This window comes from Astyanax mexicanus, chromosome 2 (genome assembly GCF_023375975.1).
Source record: "Astyanax mexicanus isolate ESR-SI-001 chromosome 2, AstMex3_surface, whole genome shotgun sequence".
Lineage (NCBI taxonomy): Eukaryota > Metazoa > Chordata > Actinopteri > Characiformes > Acestrorhamphidae > Astyanax > Astyanax mexicanus.
In genome coordinates this window covers 9,249,687-9,263,999 of record NC_064409.1, presented here as the reverse complement: position 1 = coordinate 9,263,999, position 14,313 = coordinate 9,249,687, and the positions used below count along the sequence as shown (strand labels likewise).

The window sequence follows — 14,313 nt, the reverse complement described above, 5'->3', positions numbered from 1 at the left end:
AAGCTTGTTCTGAACCGAGTGTGTGCAGGTCAGAGGGTGATGGACAGCTGTGTGCTTCTCATTTTTCTGTCCTTTACAATCACACGCCCAACAGCTGGTAAGTATTTATTTTCAACAAATTAAGACTAAAAAACATAGTAACTGGATAACAACAGAATAAGTGCTTTATTTATTTACAGTTATCGTCTGAGAATTATATAATTTAAATTATATTTTTATAGAAGCTGTATGCAGTTTTCTACTGTTATTCTTAATTATTGTTCTTTTCTCTCTCTGTGTTGTACAGACAGTGTGAGGTTGGTGGATGGTGGGAGTCGCTGTGCTGGGAGAGTGGAGATTTTTTATAGAGGACAGTGGGGAACAGTGTGTGATGCTTACTGGGATATGAAAGTTGCTTCAGTGGTGTGTAGACAGCTGGGCTGTGGAGAGGCTGTAGATGTAGTGGGTTCTACTCATTTTGGACCAGGTTCAGGACATATCTGGCAGTATCACAGAATTTGTAATGGATCAGAGGCTACTAGAGAAAAATGTGGAACACGAGATGTGTTCAATGTTGATCAGTCCTGTGATCATACTAGAGATGTCGGAATGATCTGTTCAGGTAAGAATTAAAATAAAATGAATAAGTATCATTACTGTTTTTTTTCTTGGTGCAACTTTTGGTAAAATTTCTTATTTATTGTAGTAATTTCATAGTTTTACATGTAGTATCAGGATTTGATGAGTTTTCAATTCTACATATTTTTTAAAACGTGACATATGTTCCTAAGTGATATTAATAAATTAAAGGATGTCATGTACTGTCATAAAAATAAGCATTTTGGTTATTTACACTGATTGCAAACAACTATTGACTATCACTTAAACCAAAAAAAAGTTTGACAAAAAAGTCCACATGATCAATACCTTTTATAGATTAAATTAATCTTTGCAACCTGACATTTGTTACATCTTGCTTTGTTAGCTGAAGATAAATGGTTCAAAAAATAAACTTCTCCCTATAACTACTTTTTCTGGAGCTGTAAAATATTTGTATATAAACTTGTTTAGTCAGCTTTCAGATTTTTGAAGCAAATTAATTTGACCATTCAATTCCAATATTTATAAGAAAAAATAAAGTGTATTGTTTTGTAGACTAAAAAGCAAACACCTGCACCTAGAGAAAGTGATAAACCTTTCAATAAAATTTTACAGAACCTTAAGTCTCTGTTGAGAAATATTTTTTCCATAAAAAGAATTAGATCACCAAGTTTTCTCTTTTTCTTGTTTAGGTGTCCGGCTGGTTAATGGTTCTCGTTGTTCTGGGAGAGTGGAGGTTCTTCATGGAGAGAGCTGGGTCACAGTGTGTGATGCTGACTTTAACCAGCAGGATGCAGAGGTTGTGTGTCGAGAGCTGGGCTGTGGTTCTCCTGTGGAGGTTCTGGAAGCAGCTGCTTTTGGTAGAGGGGAGGGTCAGGTGTGGTCAGAGGAGCTTCAGTGTAGAGGAAACGAATCTCAGATTCACTTCTGTCCAACATCATCTTCACTCAAACACAACTGCTCCCATGATAATGATGTGGGACTGGTGTGTGCAGGTAAGCGTTAATCTAGTAGACTCTACAATATCTATGTAAATGTTTATGTTTATAAAAATACCTTTACACAGAAGTGTATGTCGAGTAAAGGAGTAGTTTTATTAGACGTATAATGGACCTGCAGATCATGTATATATTGCGTCCGTCTGTCCAAGACATATTCTGCACTTAAACATTAGGTGCAAACTAGGTCTGCTATTTGGACGTTTAGCTATGACCACAACTTGGAGGACAATATGCAGTTAAACATTTGAACTTCGGACTGGGCAACTTTTTTTGGACTTTATGGTGACAGGTGCAGGAAATTGACATTATTAAAGAATACATATCATTTTAATTTATAATATATCAACATCATTGTTATAAATATTGTTAATCAATATGAATATAGACTATTTGATGATTAAGCGTCATTTATTAAAAAATATATTATTAATTATTTAGTACATTATATTTTTGTATCTATTTAATTAATTAACGAATTTAGGTATTTATTTCTGTATGTATTTTTCTATTTGGAAATGCAATCTGTGTGGAAAATTGTTAGGTTGATTTTAACCAGTCAACACCACTCTGATTTGCTGAGACCGCACTGATTATACTTTCATACTTTGTTTTTCTCTCTCATTTTAATATCTACGTTAGGTTTTTAACCTAGCCTTAGGTACTTAACGCTAGGTAACTAGGTTATCCAACTCAGGTTAGCTAAGTTAAGTAACTTGTTTGGTGAAAATTACGTGGAGTGGGCGGGGTTTGAGCAGTCACACGGCCCCGCCCCCCGCCTCCCACCTCTGCCACGCCAGTTCTGGCTCCAATTTAGCCTCTGCAAGCGCAGGCAAGATGGCAGCTTCCATTTCGGACGTATTTTGGCTTTAAAACGCTTTAATGAGAGTGAATGGGGACCGTCCTGTCCATACTTTTATACAGTCTATAATCTCGACCCAAACTCCACAACGCACCAAGCAGCACATTTTTAGTTGCTGCGGAAGCACAGCTCAGTTTGCCTCAGCTCAGCTCACCTCAGGACTTGTTGTGCCACTAAGCTATTAGGTAAGTTCGACCGGGTCCTTTATTTTATGATCATGTATGTGTTTGTAGTGTCTTACACCACCTGAACCTGCTGGCCTTGCCTCTCTTTCCAGGTAAGTTAACGTTAGTTAGCTAATTAGTTGTCTAAGGATAGCTAAACATTGCCATAGTTTAAATGGAATAGGAAATAACTTACATTTAAAAATGAGCAGATTTTTAAAAACTTGTCCTAACTTGTCTTATAAATAAGCTAATTTAAAATAGATTTTGTGGGGAAAAACCTAGATAAAATAGCTTAATGATGAAGTGTGAGAAAATTAAAACAGCACAATATTTTTCCTCAGGTGTAAGCTTAGCGCTGTTAGCTTAGCATTAGCTTAGTGTTCGTGTGAAGAATTAAGTTAACGTTATATGTAAATTTCACATAAATAAGCCAATTTGTTGTTGAAATTGTTTTGTTTAAATACTGCACATATTTCTGGTCAGGTGTTAAATGTGTATTCACGCATTAGATTAGCATTAGCGCGAAGAAGTAACTTTAAGTAACGTTATCTGTAAATATTATGTAAATAAGTCCATTTTAAATAGTTTGTTGTTGGAAAAACTCAATAAAAAAGCCTAGCGATTAAAAAAAAAACCCTTGCAAGATTAAAACTGCAAATATTTCTCGTCCAGACTTAAATGTGTATTCCCACCATTAGCTTAGCATTAGCATGAAGAATTAAGTATATGTAAATATTATATAAATAAGCCAACTGTAAATAGTTTGCTATTGGAAAAATGTAATTAAAATAGCCTAGGGGAGAGACAAGGTCTGGCAAGATTAAAACGGCAGAATAGTTCTAGTCCAGAGTTAAATGTGTATTCTAAATGTGCATGGCTCCCCCGCTGCAAAAAGTCTGCAGTGTGTGGAGCGGTAACATTAGAGCTTAGATCGGGCCCAAATCCATGCACTTTCTGCCCGAGCCAGACCCGACCTGACCCATAAACTGTCATTCTGAACCCGAGCCATTTTTTTGTAATTAGAGCGTTAAAATTGAGCTATTTAAAACATTTTCGGGCTGTTTGAATGAGCGAAATCTGTTCAGAATTATGTTAAATAACCTTGCGACGCTGAAGAAGCATAGACCTATTATTATTATTTTTAATTTTTTTAATCGCTTCTTTCTTTCTTTATTCCTTGTCTGTTGTACAGGCAGTGTGAGGTTGGTGGATGGTGGCAGTCGCTGTGCTGGGAGAGTGGAGGTTCTTCATAGAGGACAGTGGGGAACAGTGTGTGGTGATGACTGGGATATGAGTGATGCTGCAGTGGTGTGTAGAGAGCTGGGCTGTGGAGAAGCTGTAGATGCACTGAGTAAATCTCATTTTGGATCAGGATCAGGACCAATCTGGATGGATGATGTGGACTGTAGTGGATCAGAGTCTACACTGAAGAACTGTAGATCACCAGTATGGGGTAAACATGACTGCAACGAAACCCACAATTCTGGAGTCATCTGTTCAGGCAAGCTACACTATGTTCATTTATATGTACACTGTGTTGAATAGTTATATTGTGTGTCAGTGCAGTCTGACTTTTATTTATTAAATCCTGTTGTTATCTCATTGTTTATGCCCTTGTGATATTTTAGGAGCCAGGCTGGTTTTAGGTTCTCACTGCTCTGGGAGAGTGGAGGTTCTTCATGGAGAGAGCTGGGTCACAGTGTGTGATGCTGACTTTAACCAGCAGGATGCAGAGGTTGTGTGTCGAGAGCTGGGCTGTGGTTCTCCTGTGGAGGTTCTGGGAGCAGCTGCTTTTGGGAGAGGGGAGGGTCAGGTGTGGCCAGAGGAGTTTCAGTGTAGAGGAAACGAATCTCAGATTCACTTCTGTCCAAAATCATCTTCACTCAAACACAACTGCTCTCATGATAATGATGTGGGACTGGTGTGTGCAGGTAAGAACTGCATTCAGCACAATGAGCCTGTGACTTCATCTATTCTTACTCAGTCCTCTGTCTCAGTAGCTCAGCCCTGTGATCCATTACCTGTTTGCCATAATTCAAGACCTGGTAAAATTTAAATATTTGTGACTTATTATATTGTTTGATTGGGGTTAGGGTGTTATGTTTGTGCTTCATTACTGTTCTGGCATTTGTTTTTTAGTGGATAATAGTGTAATAAAGTGTAGGGGATCTGTGTTTGTCTAGAATACATTGCAGTGTGAATCTAAAAACATTAAAAACACAGCTAGCAGGAACTCCCTGGTGGATAGCACTGATTATAAACACAATAGACTTTGGACAAATGAAAACACAATGTGAGTAATGAGTTTCTCTAGTCTAGCAGTTGCAAGACACAAGTGACAAGTTGTTTTGGAGATAATTTGTGGAATTTTTGAGCTGCAGTAACACATTATATAAAATGGCTACAGCAACGTGTATCAATGTGAATCACATGTAATATGCTGGGTTGGAGTGGAACAGACTTAGAATACTTGTACTGGCAGCACATAGTTTAAAAGCAAGAATAGTGAATTAAGTATGTGTCTACTGTTCTGTTCCTCCAGTCCATTAAGCAGGTAACAAGACTGGTGGAGGTCATATAGTGTCTGGAAAATAACTGCTCACAGGTTTGCCAACAAATTAAAAGTCGCTGTGTATGTTTTTATTTTTGTTATTTTGAAACTGTAAAAGGAAAAAAATATTAAAAATGCTAAATAGACGTGTCCACTTCAATGTTATGTGTTCTAAACATTAGGTCATTTTTATTTCCTACTGTAGTCACAACAACATACATTTTGATTAGGGGTGTCCATATATTTATATTCCACTGTATATACATCTGTATTCCTATTACAGGCAGTGTGAGGTTGATGAATGGTGGGAGTCGCTGTGCCGGGAGAGTGGAGGTTCTTCATAGAGGACAGTGGGGAACAGTGTGTGGTAATAACTGGTATATGAGAGATGCTGCAGTGGTGTGTAGAGAGCTGGGCTGTGGAGAGGCTGTACATGCAGTGAGTGAATCTCACTTTGGATCAGGATCAGGACCAATCTGGATGGATGATGTGGACTGTAGTGGATCAGAATCTACACTGAAGAACTGTCAAATGAGAGGATGGGGTAAACATAACTGTAATCACTCGACAGATGCTGGAGTTATCTGTTCAGGTGAGATGCCGTAAACAGGGGCTGTACATTATCTGCCATGTAGGCAAAATGTACAGCGTAAGTGATTTTCCTTTTCAACCCACCCTAAATCCTTGTTGATTGCCAAGGTAAATTGGTATGTTTAAACTGAGCAATCACCAAACTGTGCTGTACACTGGAATTCTCAACCAACAATTAATTTACTGATTTTTTTTTTACTGATTTCATAATTTTGCTGATCCATATTAATTTGTTTAATGTAATTCATAGCTTTACTGAACTTATTTTGAATCCTTATACTCTCTTTAGTTTTTTCCAATGCATTTATGAATCATTCATTGTGCAATATTTAGCATCAATATGCTTAATCATTTATCAATACTGATAAATAAGCTTTCTTTTTTTCATGGTAATTTTTAGGAGTCCTGCTGGTTAATGGCTCTCGCTGCTCTGGAAGAGTGGAGGTTCTTCATGGAGAGAGCTGGTTCACAGTGTGTGATGCTGCCTTTAACCAGCGGAATGCAGAGGTTGTGTGTCGAGAGCTGGGCTGTGGTTCTCCTGTGGAGGTTCTGGGAGCAGCTGCTTTTGGTAGAGGGGAGGGTCAGGTGTGGTCAGAGGAGCTTCAGTGTAGAGGAAACGAATCTCAGATTCACTTCTGTCCAAAATCATCTTCACTCAAACACAACTGCTCCCATGATAATGATGTGGGACTGGTGTGTTCTGGTAAGAGCTGCATGTTTGTGATTAATGTCATTAAGATTAACTCAATGTTTATGTAAACTTTTTGTAATTCTGTCAAAAATGCAAATGTCTTGCTATTATTTCAGTTTTCAGCCACAATTCTACTTTAAATCATTTATAGTGGTGAAAATCCATGGGTTTTTTTTCCATTCTTTCTCTTGGTCTGTCTTACTCACTGTTGTACAGGCAGTGCGAGGTTGGTGGATGGTGGGAGTCGCTGTGCTGGGAGAGTAGAGGTTCTTCATAGAGGACAGTGGGGAACAGTGTGTGGTAATAACTGGGATATGAGAGATGCTGCAGTGGTGTGTAGAGAGCTGGGCTGTGGGGAGGCTGTAGATACATTTCATGAATCTTACTTTGGATCAGGATCAGGACCAATCTGGATGGATAATGTGCACTGCAGTGGCTCTGAGTCTACGCTGATAAACTGTGAATCAGCAGGATGGGGTAAACATAACTGTGATCATTCTAAAGATGCTGGAGTTATCTGTTCAGGTAAATTGTATCACTAAATGATTTTATGTTCCCTGGTGTTAACTAGGAACAGGAAACTGTTCATAATATGTCATACATGTAAAACAAAGTCTTGTAAGTGGTGAGAAAGGACCCCTTTTAGAGGCTTAGGCTCCATTAAAGCATAGTAGTACTGTTTGTAAGGAAACAGATGGCATTCATTTAGTCAACTTTTCCACTGAAGGTTAAATGCCATATCTATTTTGACCATTCTTGCTGTGTTAATGTCAGAGATTCAATGACATGGAAAGACATTTTCATGTTGAAGCAGTGACTCACATATGTTTAAATTCAGCTTTATGTTCACAATTTTTAGGAGTCCGGGTGGTTGGTGGTTCTCACTGTTCTGGGAGAGTGGAGGTTCTTCATGAAGAGAGCTGGGTCACAGTGTGTGATGCTCACTTTAACCAGCAGGGTGCAGAGGTTGTGTGTCGAGAGCTGGGCTGTGGTTCTCCTGTGGAGGTTCTGGGAGCAGCTGCTTTTGGTAGAGGGGAGGGTCAGGTGTGGTCAGAGGAGCTTCAGTGTAGAGGAAACGAATCTCAGATTCACTTCTGTCCAAAATCATCTTCACTCAAACACAACTGCTCCCATGATAATGATGTGGGGCTGGTGTGTGCAGGTTAGTGTTATTTTAAAAAAAAATGTTTCCCATTTTTACCCTTACTTGTTCATAAGTTGGTAACTTTTTCTTGTTCTTATTTTCTCTTAAACAGACAGTGTGCGGTTAGCGGATGGTGGCAGTCGCTGTGCTGGAAGAGTAGAGGTTTTTCACAGAGGACAGTGGGGAACAATTTGTGGTGCTGGTGCAAATTTCATAGCGGGTTTTGTCATGTGTAAAGAGTTGGGCTGTGGAGAGCCGTTTAGGACTGATGCAGCTGTTCCAGGATCTGCTCCGATCTGGATGAGTCATGTGAAGTGCAGTGGATCAGAGTCTACACTGAAACACTGTGGATCATTAGGATGGGGTGAACACAGCTGTAATCATAATATGGATATTGAGCTTACCTGTTCAGGTATGTTTTAATTAGACAAAAACTGTAATACGTACGTATTACATGTATTACATTTGTGAACTTTCTGAGAATGTTTCGACACATCATAGACAAAATCAAATCAGAGATCATATGATGGAATGTCACTGTTTTGTATACCTATTCCGTATTAAATATTCTATTACATAGTAAATTCTGACAGTTACAGCTAATGTGAGAAGCAGTGATGTTTTTTTTAACATTTGCTTTGACTTTTATTTAATTGCTGTAAATATTAACCCAAGATATTGTCTAGTCAGTTTCATTTTGTTTGATAAAACCTGAATGAAACAAAATGCATTAGTCCTTTCCACTTCCAGACAACTTCTCAAACACTGTATGTGCCAAAACAAAACCAGTCAACACACTGTAATTAGAAACATAGTGCCATTTCCAGCTTAACAATTTAGTGCTGGACGATATGACAAAACTTATGTCTCAATATATTAATTTCAGTCGATGTGTTATCGTTTTGATATAAATGTGTACAGCTCAACTTCCTGATGTGTACATTATCACACACTGAGATTGCCAGACTATGGTAGTCTATACCACTCTGCTGTTTCGCTTAAAAAAAAATCAGTCACTAAAGATGCTGTAAATACTGTACATATCTTAAAAAAATGTTATAAATTGATGCTCCTTTATTCGTATGCAAATTACAAAAAATATAGATGAAGGTCACACATGCCAGATATTCTATGCTACTCTAAAATAGTTAACATTTTTACATTTATTATTACAATAACAGCTTAAATGCTTTGCTGTGTAATAATACAGCCCTACCAGCCCTGCTTAAAATGATTAAAAATAATATGCAAATATGGACAGAATTAAGATATCAAATATGGACAGAATTTAGATATTTATTTATATTTTGACCAACAAAAAAAGTCATAATAAAAAAAAAAATAGTTTTTTATTGTTTTTCTATAAATCTTTTGTTATGATTTTCAAAATGGCGGATTAGCCACTATGGCTATTTGGCGATGCCAACTGTTTTCCTAGCTAAATTAATCTATATTATTAACATGGATGAATTGGGTAGATTATGTGGTTTGATATGATCTGTGAACTGGGATCTAGCGTCGGAGGTCAGAGGGCACAAAGTAGGGTAATTAATGAGCAGTATTTTTGTTATTTGTGTTCATTTTTTATTCATTAATGAAGTTAACATGTTAATTTGACAACTCTAGTATTTTTTCATCTCATTACTAGCCTTCTGTTTTGTTTAGCATTTGTCTATTATACAAGTCTTTATTTGAGCTGATTGTGAGAGGGAGAGAGAGATTTAACATTTTTGCATTACACACAGATCACAGGACATCCAGACTTGCTGATGGTCCTCATGTTTGCTCTGGGAGAGTGGAGGTTCTGCATAGAGGGTCCTGGTTCACAGTGTGTGATGCTGACTTTGACCAGCAGGATGCAGAAGTGGTGTGTCGAGAGCTGGGCTGTGGTTCTCCTGTGGAGGTTCTGGGAGCAGTTGCTTTTGGTAAAGGGGAGGGTCAGGTGTGGTCAGAGGAGCTTCAGTGTAGAGGAGATGAATCTGAGATTACTCTCTGTCCGATAACATCTTCACACAAACACAACTGCTCCCATGATAATGATGTGGGACTTGTATGTTCTGGTACAGTATAATATGTGATATTGTTGTCTAACATTTCTTTATATAATATACAGTATAGGAGAGAACGTGCTCTTTTACGAGTCTCTTGGTTGTAAATTCAGGTCACACTCAGGCTCGGCTGATGAACGGCTCAGACTCCTGTTCTGGTCGAGTGGAGCTCCAGTACCTCAGTGAGTGGGGTACAGTGTGTGATGTAAGCTGGGATATGAGAGCTGCCAGTGTCCTCTGTGCTCAGCTGAAGTGTGGGAGTGCTGTGGCTGTGTTGGGGTCAGACTGGTTTGGGGAGGGGAGTGGCCGGATCTGGGCTGATGTGTTTGATTGTCAGGGAAACGAAACACACCTGTCAAAATGTCCCATTTCATCATGGAGTCGAACTGCATGCTCTCATAAACAGGATGCTGGAGTTATCTGTAGTGGTGAGCTTTTAAGAAGTTTTTAAACATTCTTATCAATGGGATGTGAAGTGATTTGAGGAGGAAGTGCCCTTATAATGGTTTTATATATATATATTTTACTTCACTTCAATTAATTTACTAATGTGTCTGAGTTTTGAACATGTTTATACATTTCCATAGACAATTTTGAATTCTTAAAGTCAACTTCTAATTTAGCTCCATATATAGCTCAGCTAATGCAGCAGTACCTGTAAAAAAACAATGTGTTTAATTTCTAAATCTGATTTATTTCAAGTGCTGCAAAAACAATCTTATTAAGCCTGTAAAATCTAAAATATATTTGCGGTACTTTCAGGTTCTTCTCTGGCGTCTCATGAGGGTGGAGTGCGGTTGTCTGGAGGGATGGAGTGTGAGGGGGAGGTGGAGGTGTTCTTCAGGCAGGACTGGAGGAGAGTTCTGCTGGACTCCTGGAGTGAGTCTGAGTCCTCTGTGGTCTGCAGACAGCTGGGCTGTGGTTCTGTACTCAACATCTCCAGTTCCTCTTCATCCAGTCCTGAACACAGCTACATGTGTGTGACGGGTTTCAACTGCTCTGGGAGTGAAGCTCATCTGAGGAACTGCAGCAGCTCACAAGCAGTTAAATGCAGCTCCACAGAACAGCTCTACATCACCTGCTCTGGTACATTAATTCAAATTATTTGGAATTGTACTGAATAATGCTTGTTGTTGAGGGGAATTGTTTTCTTTTGTTCTATAATGAGGGTTTAAATTATTATGAATCTGAAATCAACTAGTCATCATGTGACTACGGGTGAACTAAGAAATCATACTTTGAACTGGTTTCTCTAATTTTAAGGGTACAGCTCCATCAGGCTGGTTGGTTCTGGAGGAAACTGTGCAGGAAGGCTGGAGGTTTTCCACAGTGGATCATGGGGGACAGTGAGTGATGAATTGTGGGATATTGAGGATGCGCAGGTGGTCTGCAGACAGCTGCAGTGTGGAGTGGCCCTCAGTGATCCAGTACCAGTACCAGCCCGGTTTGGATCTGGAACTGGACCCATATGGCTGAATGAGGTGGAGTGTGAGGGGAACGAGGCGTCTCTGTGGAACTGCAGATATCAGCTGTGTGGAGAGGATGAATGTGGACACAAGGATGATGTAGGAGTCGTGTGCTCAGGTACAGTGTGCTGACTGCTGGTGTTTTTACATTTAACACTTCACCTGTCAGACCTCTTTATTCTTCTCTTCAGTGCTGAAAGTGAGACTTAGTTAAACTGTTAAAATGAGACTTGTTAAACCAATCTAAAGTTGTTGCCATGTGGGTCAGCCAGACCTCTTCCTGTACCATTTTTTTTTGTTTTTTTGAATGTGTCAGAATGTATCTAAAGGGCAAACTAAATTGTTTCAAATTGATCTGTATTTTGGTGTCTTTTTTTAGGTATTATGATAAAAGTGCAGTTTACGACAAAGTCTGCAGTAGAGTGCAGTAACACATTCTCTTCTAACTTTACTACAGACTAAGACTTTATTTATTCTTATTTTTGCGCCAATTTCCAAAGCTTTCTTTAAAACAAATATATTCAGTTTATTATATATTTATTTAAGCACACTGGATTTTGTACCATTTCAGGTTATTAACTATTAATTGTTTTACAATATACACCTTTTTGGGGTCCTTTTCTGTTTAAAGGCCCTGGCACTGCTAACTTTTGTACCATTTAAGCACACTGGTTTTTGTACCATTTCAGATTATTAACTGGGCTGGAGAGCTTAAATGGCAAAAAATGGGGGTGTTCTAAAACTTTTAACTGATAGTGTAGATTCACAAAGTTTGTTTTAAACTACATGAAAACTCCAGGGTCTAACATAAAGCATTTTCTCTCATCAGAGTATAAAGAGATCAGACTGACTGAGGGCTGTGAGGGGAATCTGGAGGTGTTCTATAATGGAACCTGGGGGAATGTGTGTAACAATGGGATGGATGTAGAAACAATGGGTCTCATCTGTCGAGAGCTGAACTGTGGAAGATTTAAGACTGAGAGAGCTACCAAAGCACGAGTGGAATCAGCTCCTAACTGGCTGGATGATGTGAAATGTAGGAAACATGACTCAACTCTGTTTCACTGTCCATCTTCCTCCTGGAGTCAGAACAACTGTGATAGAAGCAGTGAGGTGACTCACATTACCTGCTCCGGTAGGTTGTTTTTCTTTGTAGTGAGCATGAGGAAAACAGTTTTTCATGGAAAGTTGTGTTGAAAAAGTGTTGTGGTGACTGGATCACCCTGCTCTGTCCGGAAATTGCAGTCTGGTGCAGCTTGAAGTTTCCTGTGCGCCCTGTTAGAATGGGTCTGCAGACAGAGTTAGTGTGAATGAGAGGGTTTGCCATGCCCTGCTCAATCAAAACTTGCCCAACACTGTCAGAACATTGCACTGAAAAAGTGTGTTTGTTATTGCTGTGATAATGATTTTAGTTATGTGTTTAGTAGCATTGATTCTGTAGTATTTATAGCATGTGTCTCCATTTCCAGGAGAGAAGAAACAGCATGCATTGGAAAGCCTTCAAAAGTTCTTCTTATTTCCAAACCAGGGTCAGTGCTCAAGTACGAATATTTGACTACCACTCCATTCACTGCTTGAATAAGTATACATATTAATCAGATTTGTTCATGCATACATTCTAATTTGTTTTATCAAATAATTCTAAACGTCTCTTTTCATCAGTTGATCTTTGATTTGAGTGAAAACTGATTAAATAAAAACACTAATGCAGTTTGCTGTAGTTTTGTTATAAAAATTTAATATTATTCATGTGTCTGTTCATGTGTGATGTAGATTACATGCCTATTAGGTTGAGAGGAGGAGAGGAAATCTGTTCTGGGAGGCTGGAGGTGTATCATCATGCTGAGTGGGGGTCTGTATGTGCCGATCTGTGGGACATCAGGGATGCTCAGGTGGTCTGCAGGCAGCTGGGTTGTGGGCCGGCGCTGAGTGCTAATAGAAGTGCTGCTGATGGTTCTGGTGGAGGAACTATCTGGATGAACAGAGTGAAGTGTAGAGGGAAGGAGATTCACCTGTGGGACTGTCCTCATTCCCTGAAGAACCACACTGACTGCTCCCACATCGCTGGAGTCACCTGTGCAGGTGTGCGAGAACGTTTTTTAATCTAGTATTTACTTTCTTTTAAGATAACTATGGTTATGTTAAGCAGTGTACTCTGTATTTCAGTCAGGTTCAATATTATTGTGCTCCTCTAACCTGTAAAAGGGAGAATAGCATTTATATTATGGCTGATTTAGGCTCACAACACTGATAAATACACTAAGTAACATTGGCAGACAATAATGCAACAATATTTTTGAAAATACCTACAATATTACCATATCAGCCATATACTTCTTTTGTTTCAAAGACAATAAACACAAAAACAATAAATTCCACTTCTTAAATAATGCTGCTCTAATCTCTTTCTCCTTCTGTAACCTTTTTTCTTGACCATTTTTATTATATTTTTTTCAGACATATTTGTCACTTTACCTTTTTCATCTGAAACAACTACAACTTACACCACAGGTACTCTTTTAATAAGTTCATTTGTGTATTTTTTTTTAAGTTTAAATAATACAAATGCAGTGTTCAACAGGGTTTTTATTCTGTGTTTTCAGTTCCAGTACAGCTAACAGAGAAAAAGACAGTCCCTCCTTCAAAAAATCCATCATCTAATTTTCCATACATCTATCCAGTGTCTCTCCTGGTTCTGGGATCTGTGCTCTTCCTGGCCTTAGTGCTTCTGGTTGTGCTGTTTTATCAGAACAGAGTGCTCAGGAGAGGTAGGGAGATTTAGAGATCATCTAAAATCCACTTTCTGTACTTTCTCTAATCATCATTAGTCTTTCAATCTGTCATCAGTCTTCTCTTCTACTGAACTGACTCCATGTTTCTTTCTTTCTCTCACACAGTGATTTCTAAGGCGAGGAGGAAGACTCTGCTTGAGGCAGTCTATGAAGAGATTAATCATAAATGTGTCACTAACAGATATACTAAAAGAGGTAAATTATATGTAGAGAGATTCGCTGAAGGCAGTCTATAGTTTCACACAGTATGTAAAGTGGATCTAAGGTCAGATATCAAAAAGCAATTCTGAGTGTTTAAATGACTATAAATGAAAAAACTACATGCAGTAAATCAATTGTAGCATTGATACCTTATCTTACAGGTTCAAAATAATGTGTGTTACTCCACTGACTATAATAGGAAGAATTACATATCTGTTACTAT

The 14,313-nt window shown here is 38.5% G+C and overlaps 1 protein-coding gene across 1 annotated transcript in view; it reads left to right on the top strand.

Annotated features, from left to right (window-relative positions):
• LOC107197295 (deleted in malignant brain tumors 1 protein-like) overlaps positions 1 to 14,313 on the top strand; it is a 48,820-nt gene that overhangs the window by 16,623 nt on the left and 17,884 nt on the right. The window contains exons 16-34 of the mRNA XM_049474218.1: positions 292 to 601; positions 1,272 to 1,574; positions 3,799 to 4,142; positions 4,285 to 4,537; positions 5,441 to 5,749; positions 6,149 to 6,451; positions 6,656 to 6,964; positions 7,299 to 7,601; positions 7,696 to 7,995; positions 9,329 to 9,643; positions 9,745 to 10,059; positions 10,394 to 10,717; positions 10,895 to 11,215; positions 11,927 to 12,232; positions 12,567 to 12,638; positions 12,871 to 13,179; positions 13,555 to 13,608; positions 13,701 to 13,865; positions 13,995 to 14,084. Of these exons, the coding sequence (XP_049330175.1) occupies positions 292 to 601; positions 1,272 to 1,574; positions 3,799 to 4,142; positions 4,285 to 4,537; positions 5,441 to 5,749; positions 6,149 to 6,451; positions 6,656 to 6,964; positions 7,299 to 7,601; positions 7,696 to 7,995; positions 9,329 to 9,643; positions 9,745 to 10,059; positions 10,394 to 10,717; positions 10,895 to 11,215; positions 11,927 to 12,232; positions 12,567 to 12,638; positions 12,871 to 13,179; positions 13,555 to 13,608; positions 13,701 to 13,865; positions 13,995 to 14,084 (5,005 nt within the window). The remainder of the gene's footprint in view (positions 1 to 291; positions 602 to 1,271; positions 1,575 to 3,798; positions 4,143 to 4,284; positions 4,538 to 5,440; positions 5,750 to 6,148; positions 6,452 to 6,655; positions 6,965 to 7,298; positions 7,602 to 7,695; positions 7,996 to 9,328; positions 9,644 to 9,744; positions 10,060 to 10,393; positions 10,718 to 10,894; positions 11,216 to 11,926; positions 12,233 to 12,566; positions 12,639 to 12,870; positions 13,180 to 13,554; positions 13,609 to 13,700; positions 13,866 to 13,994; positions 14,085 to 14,313) is intronic.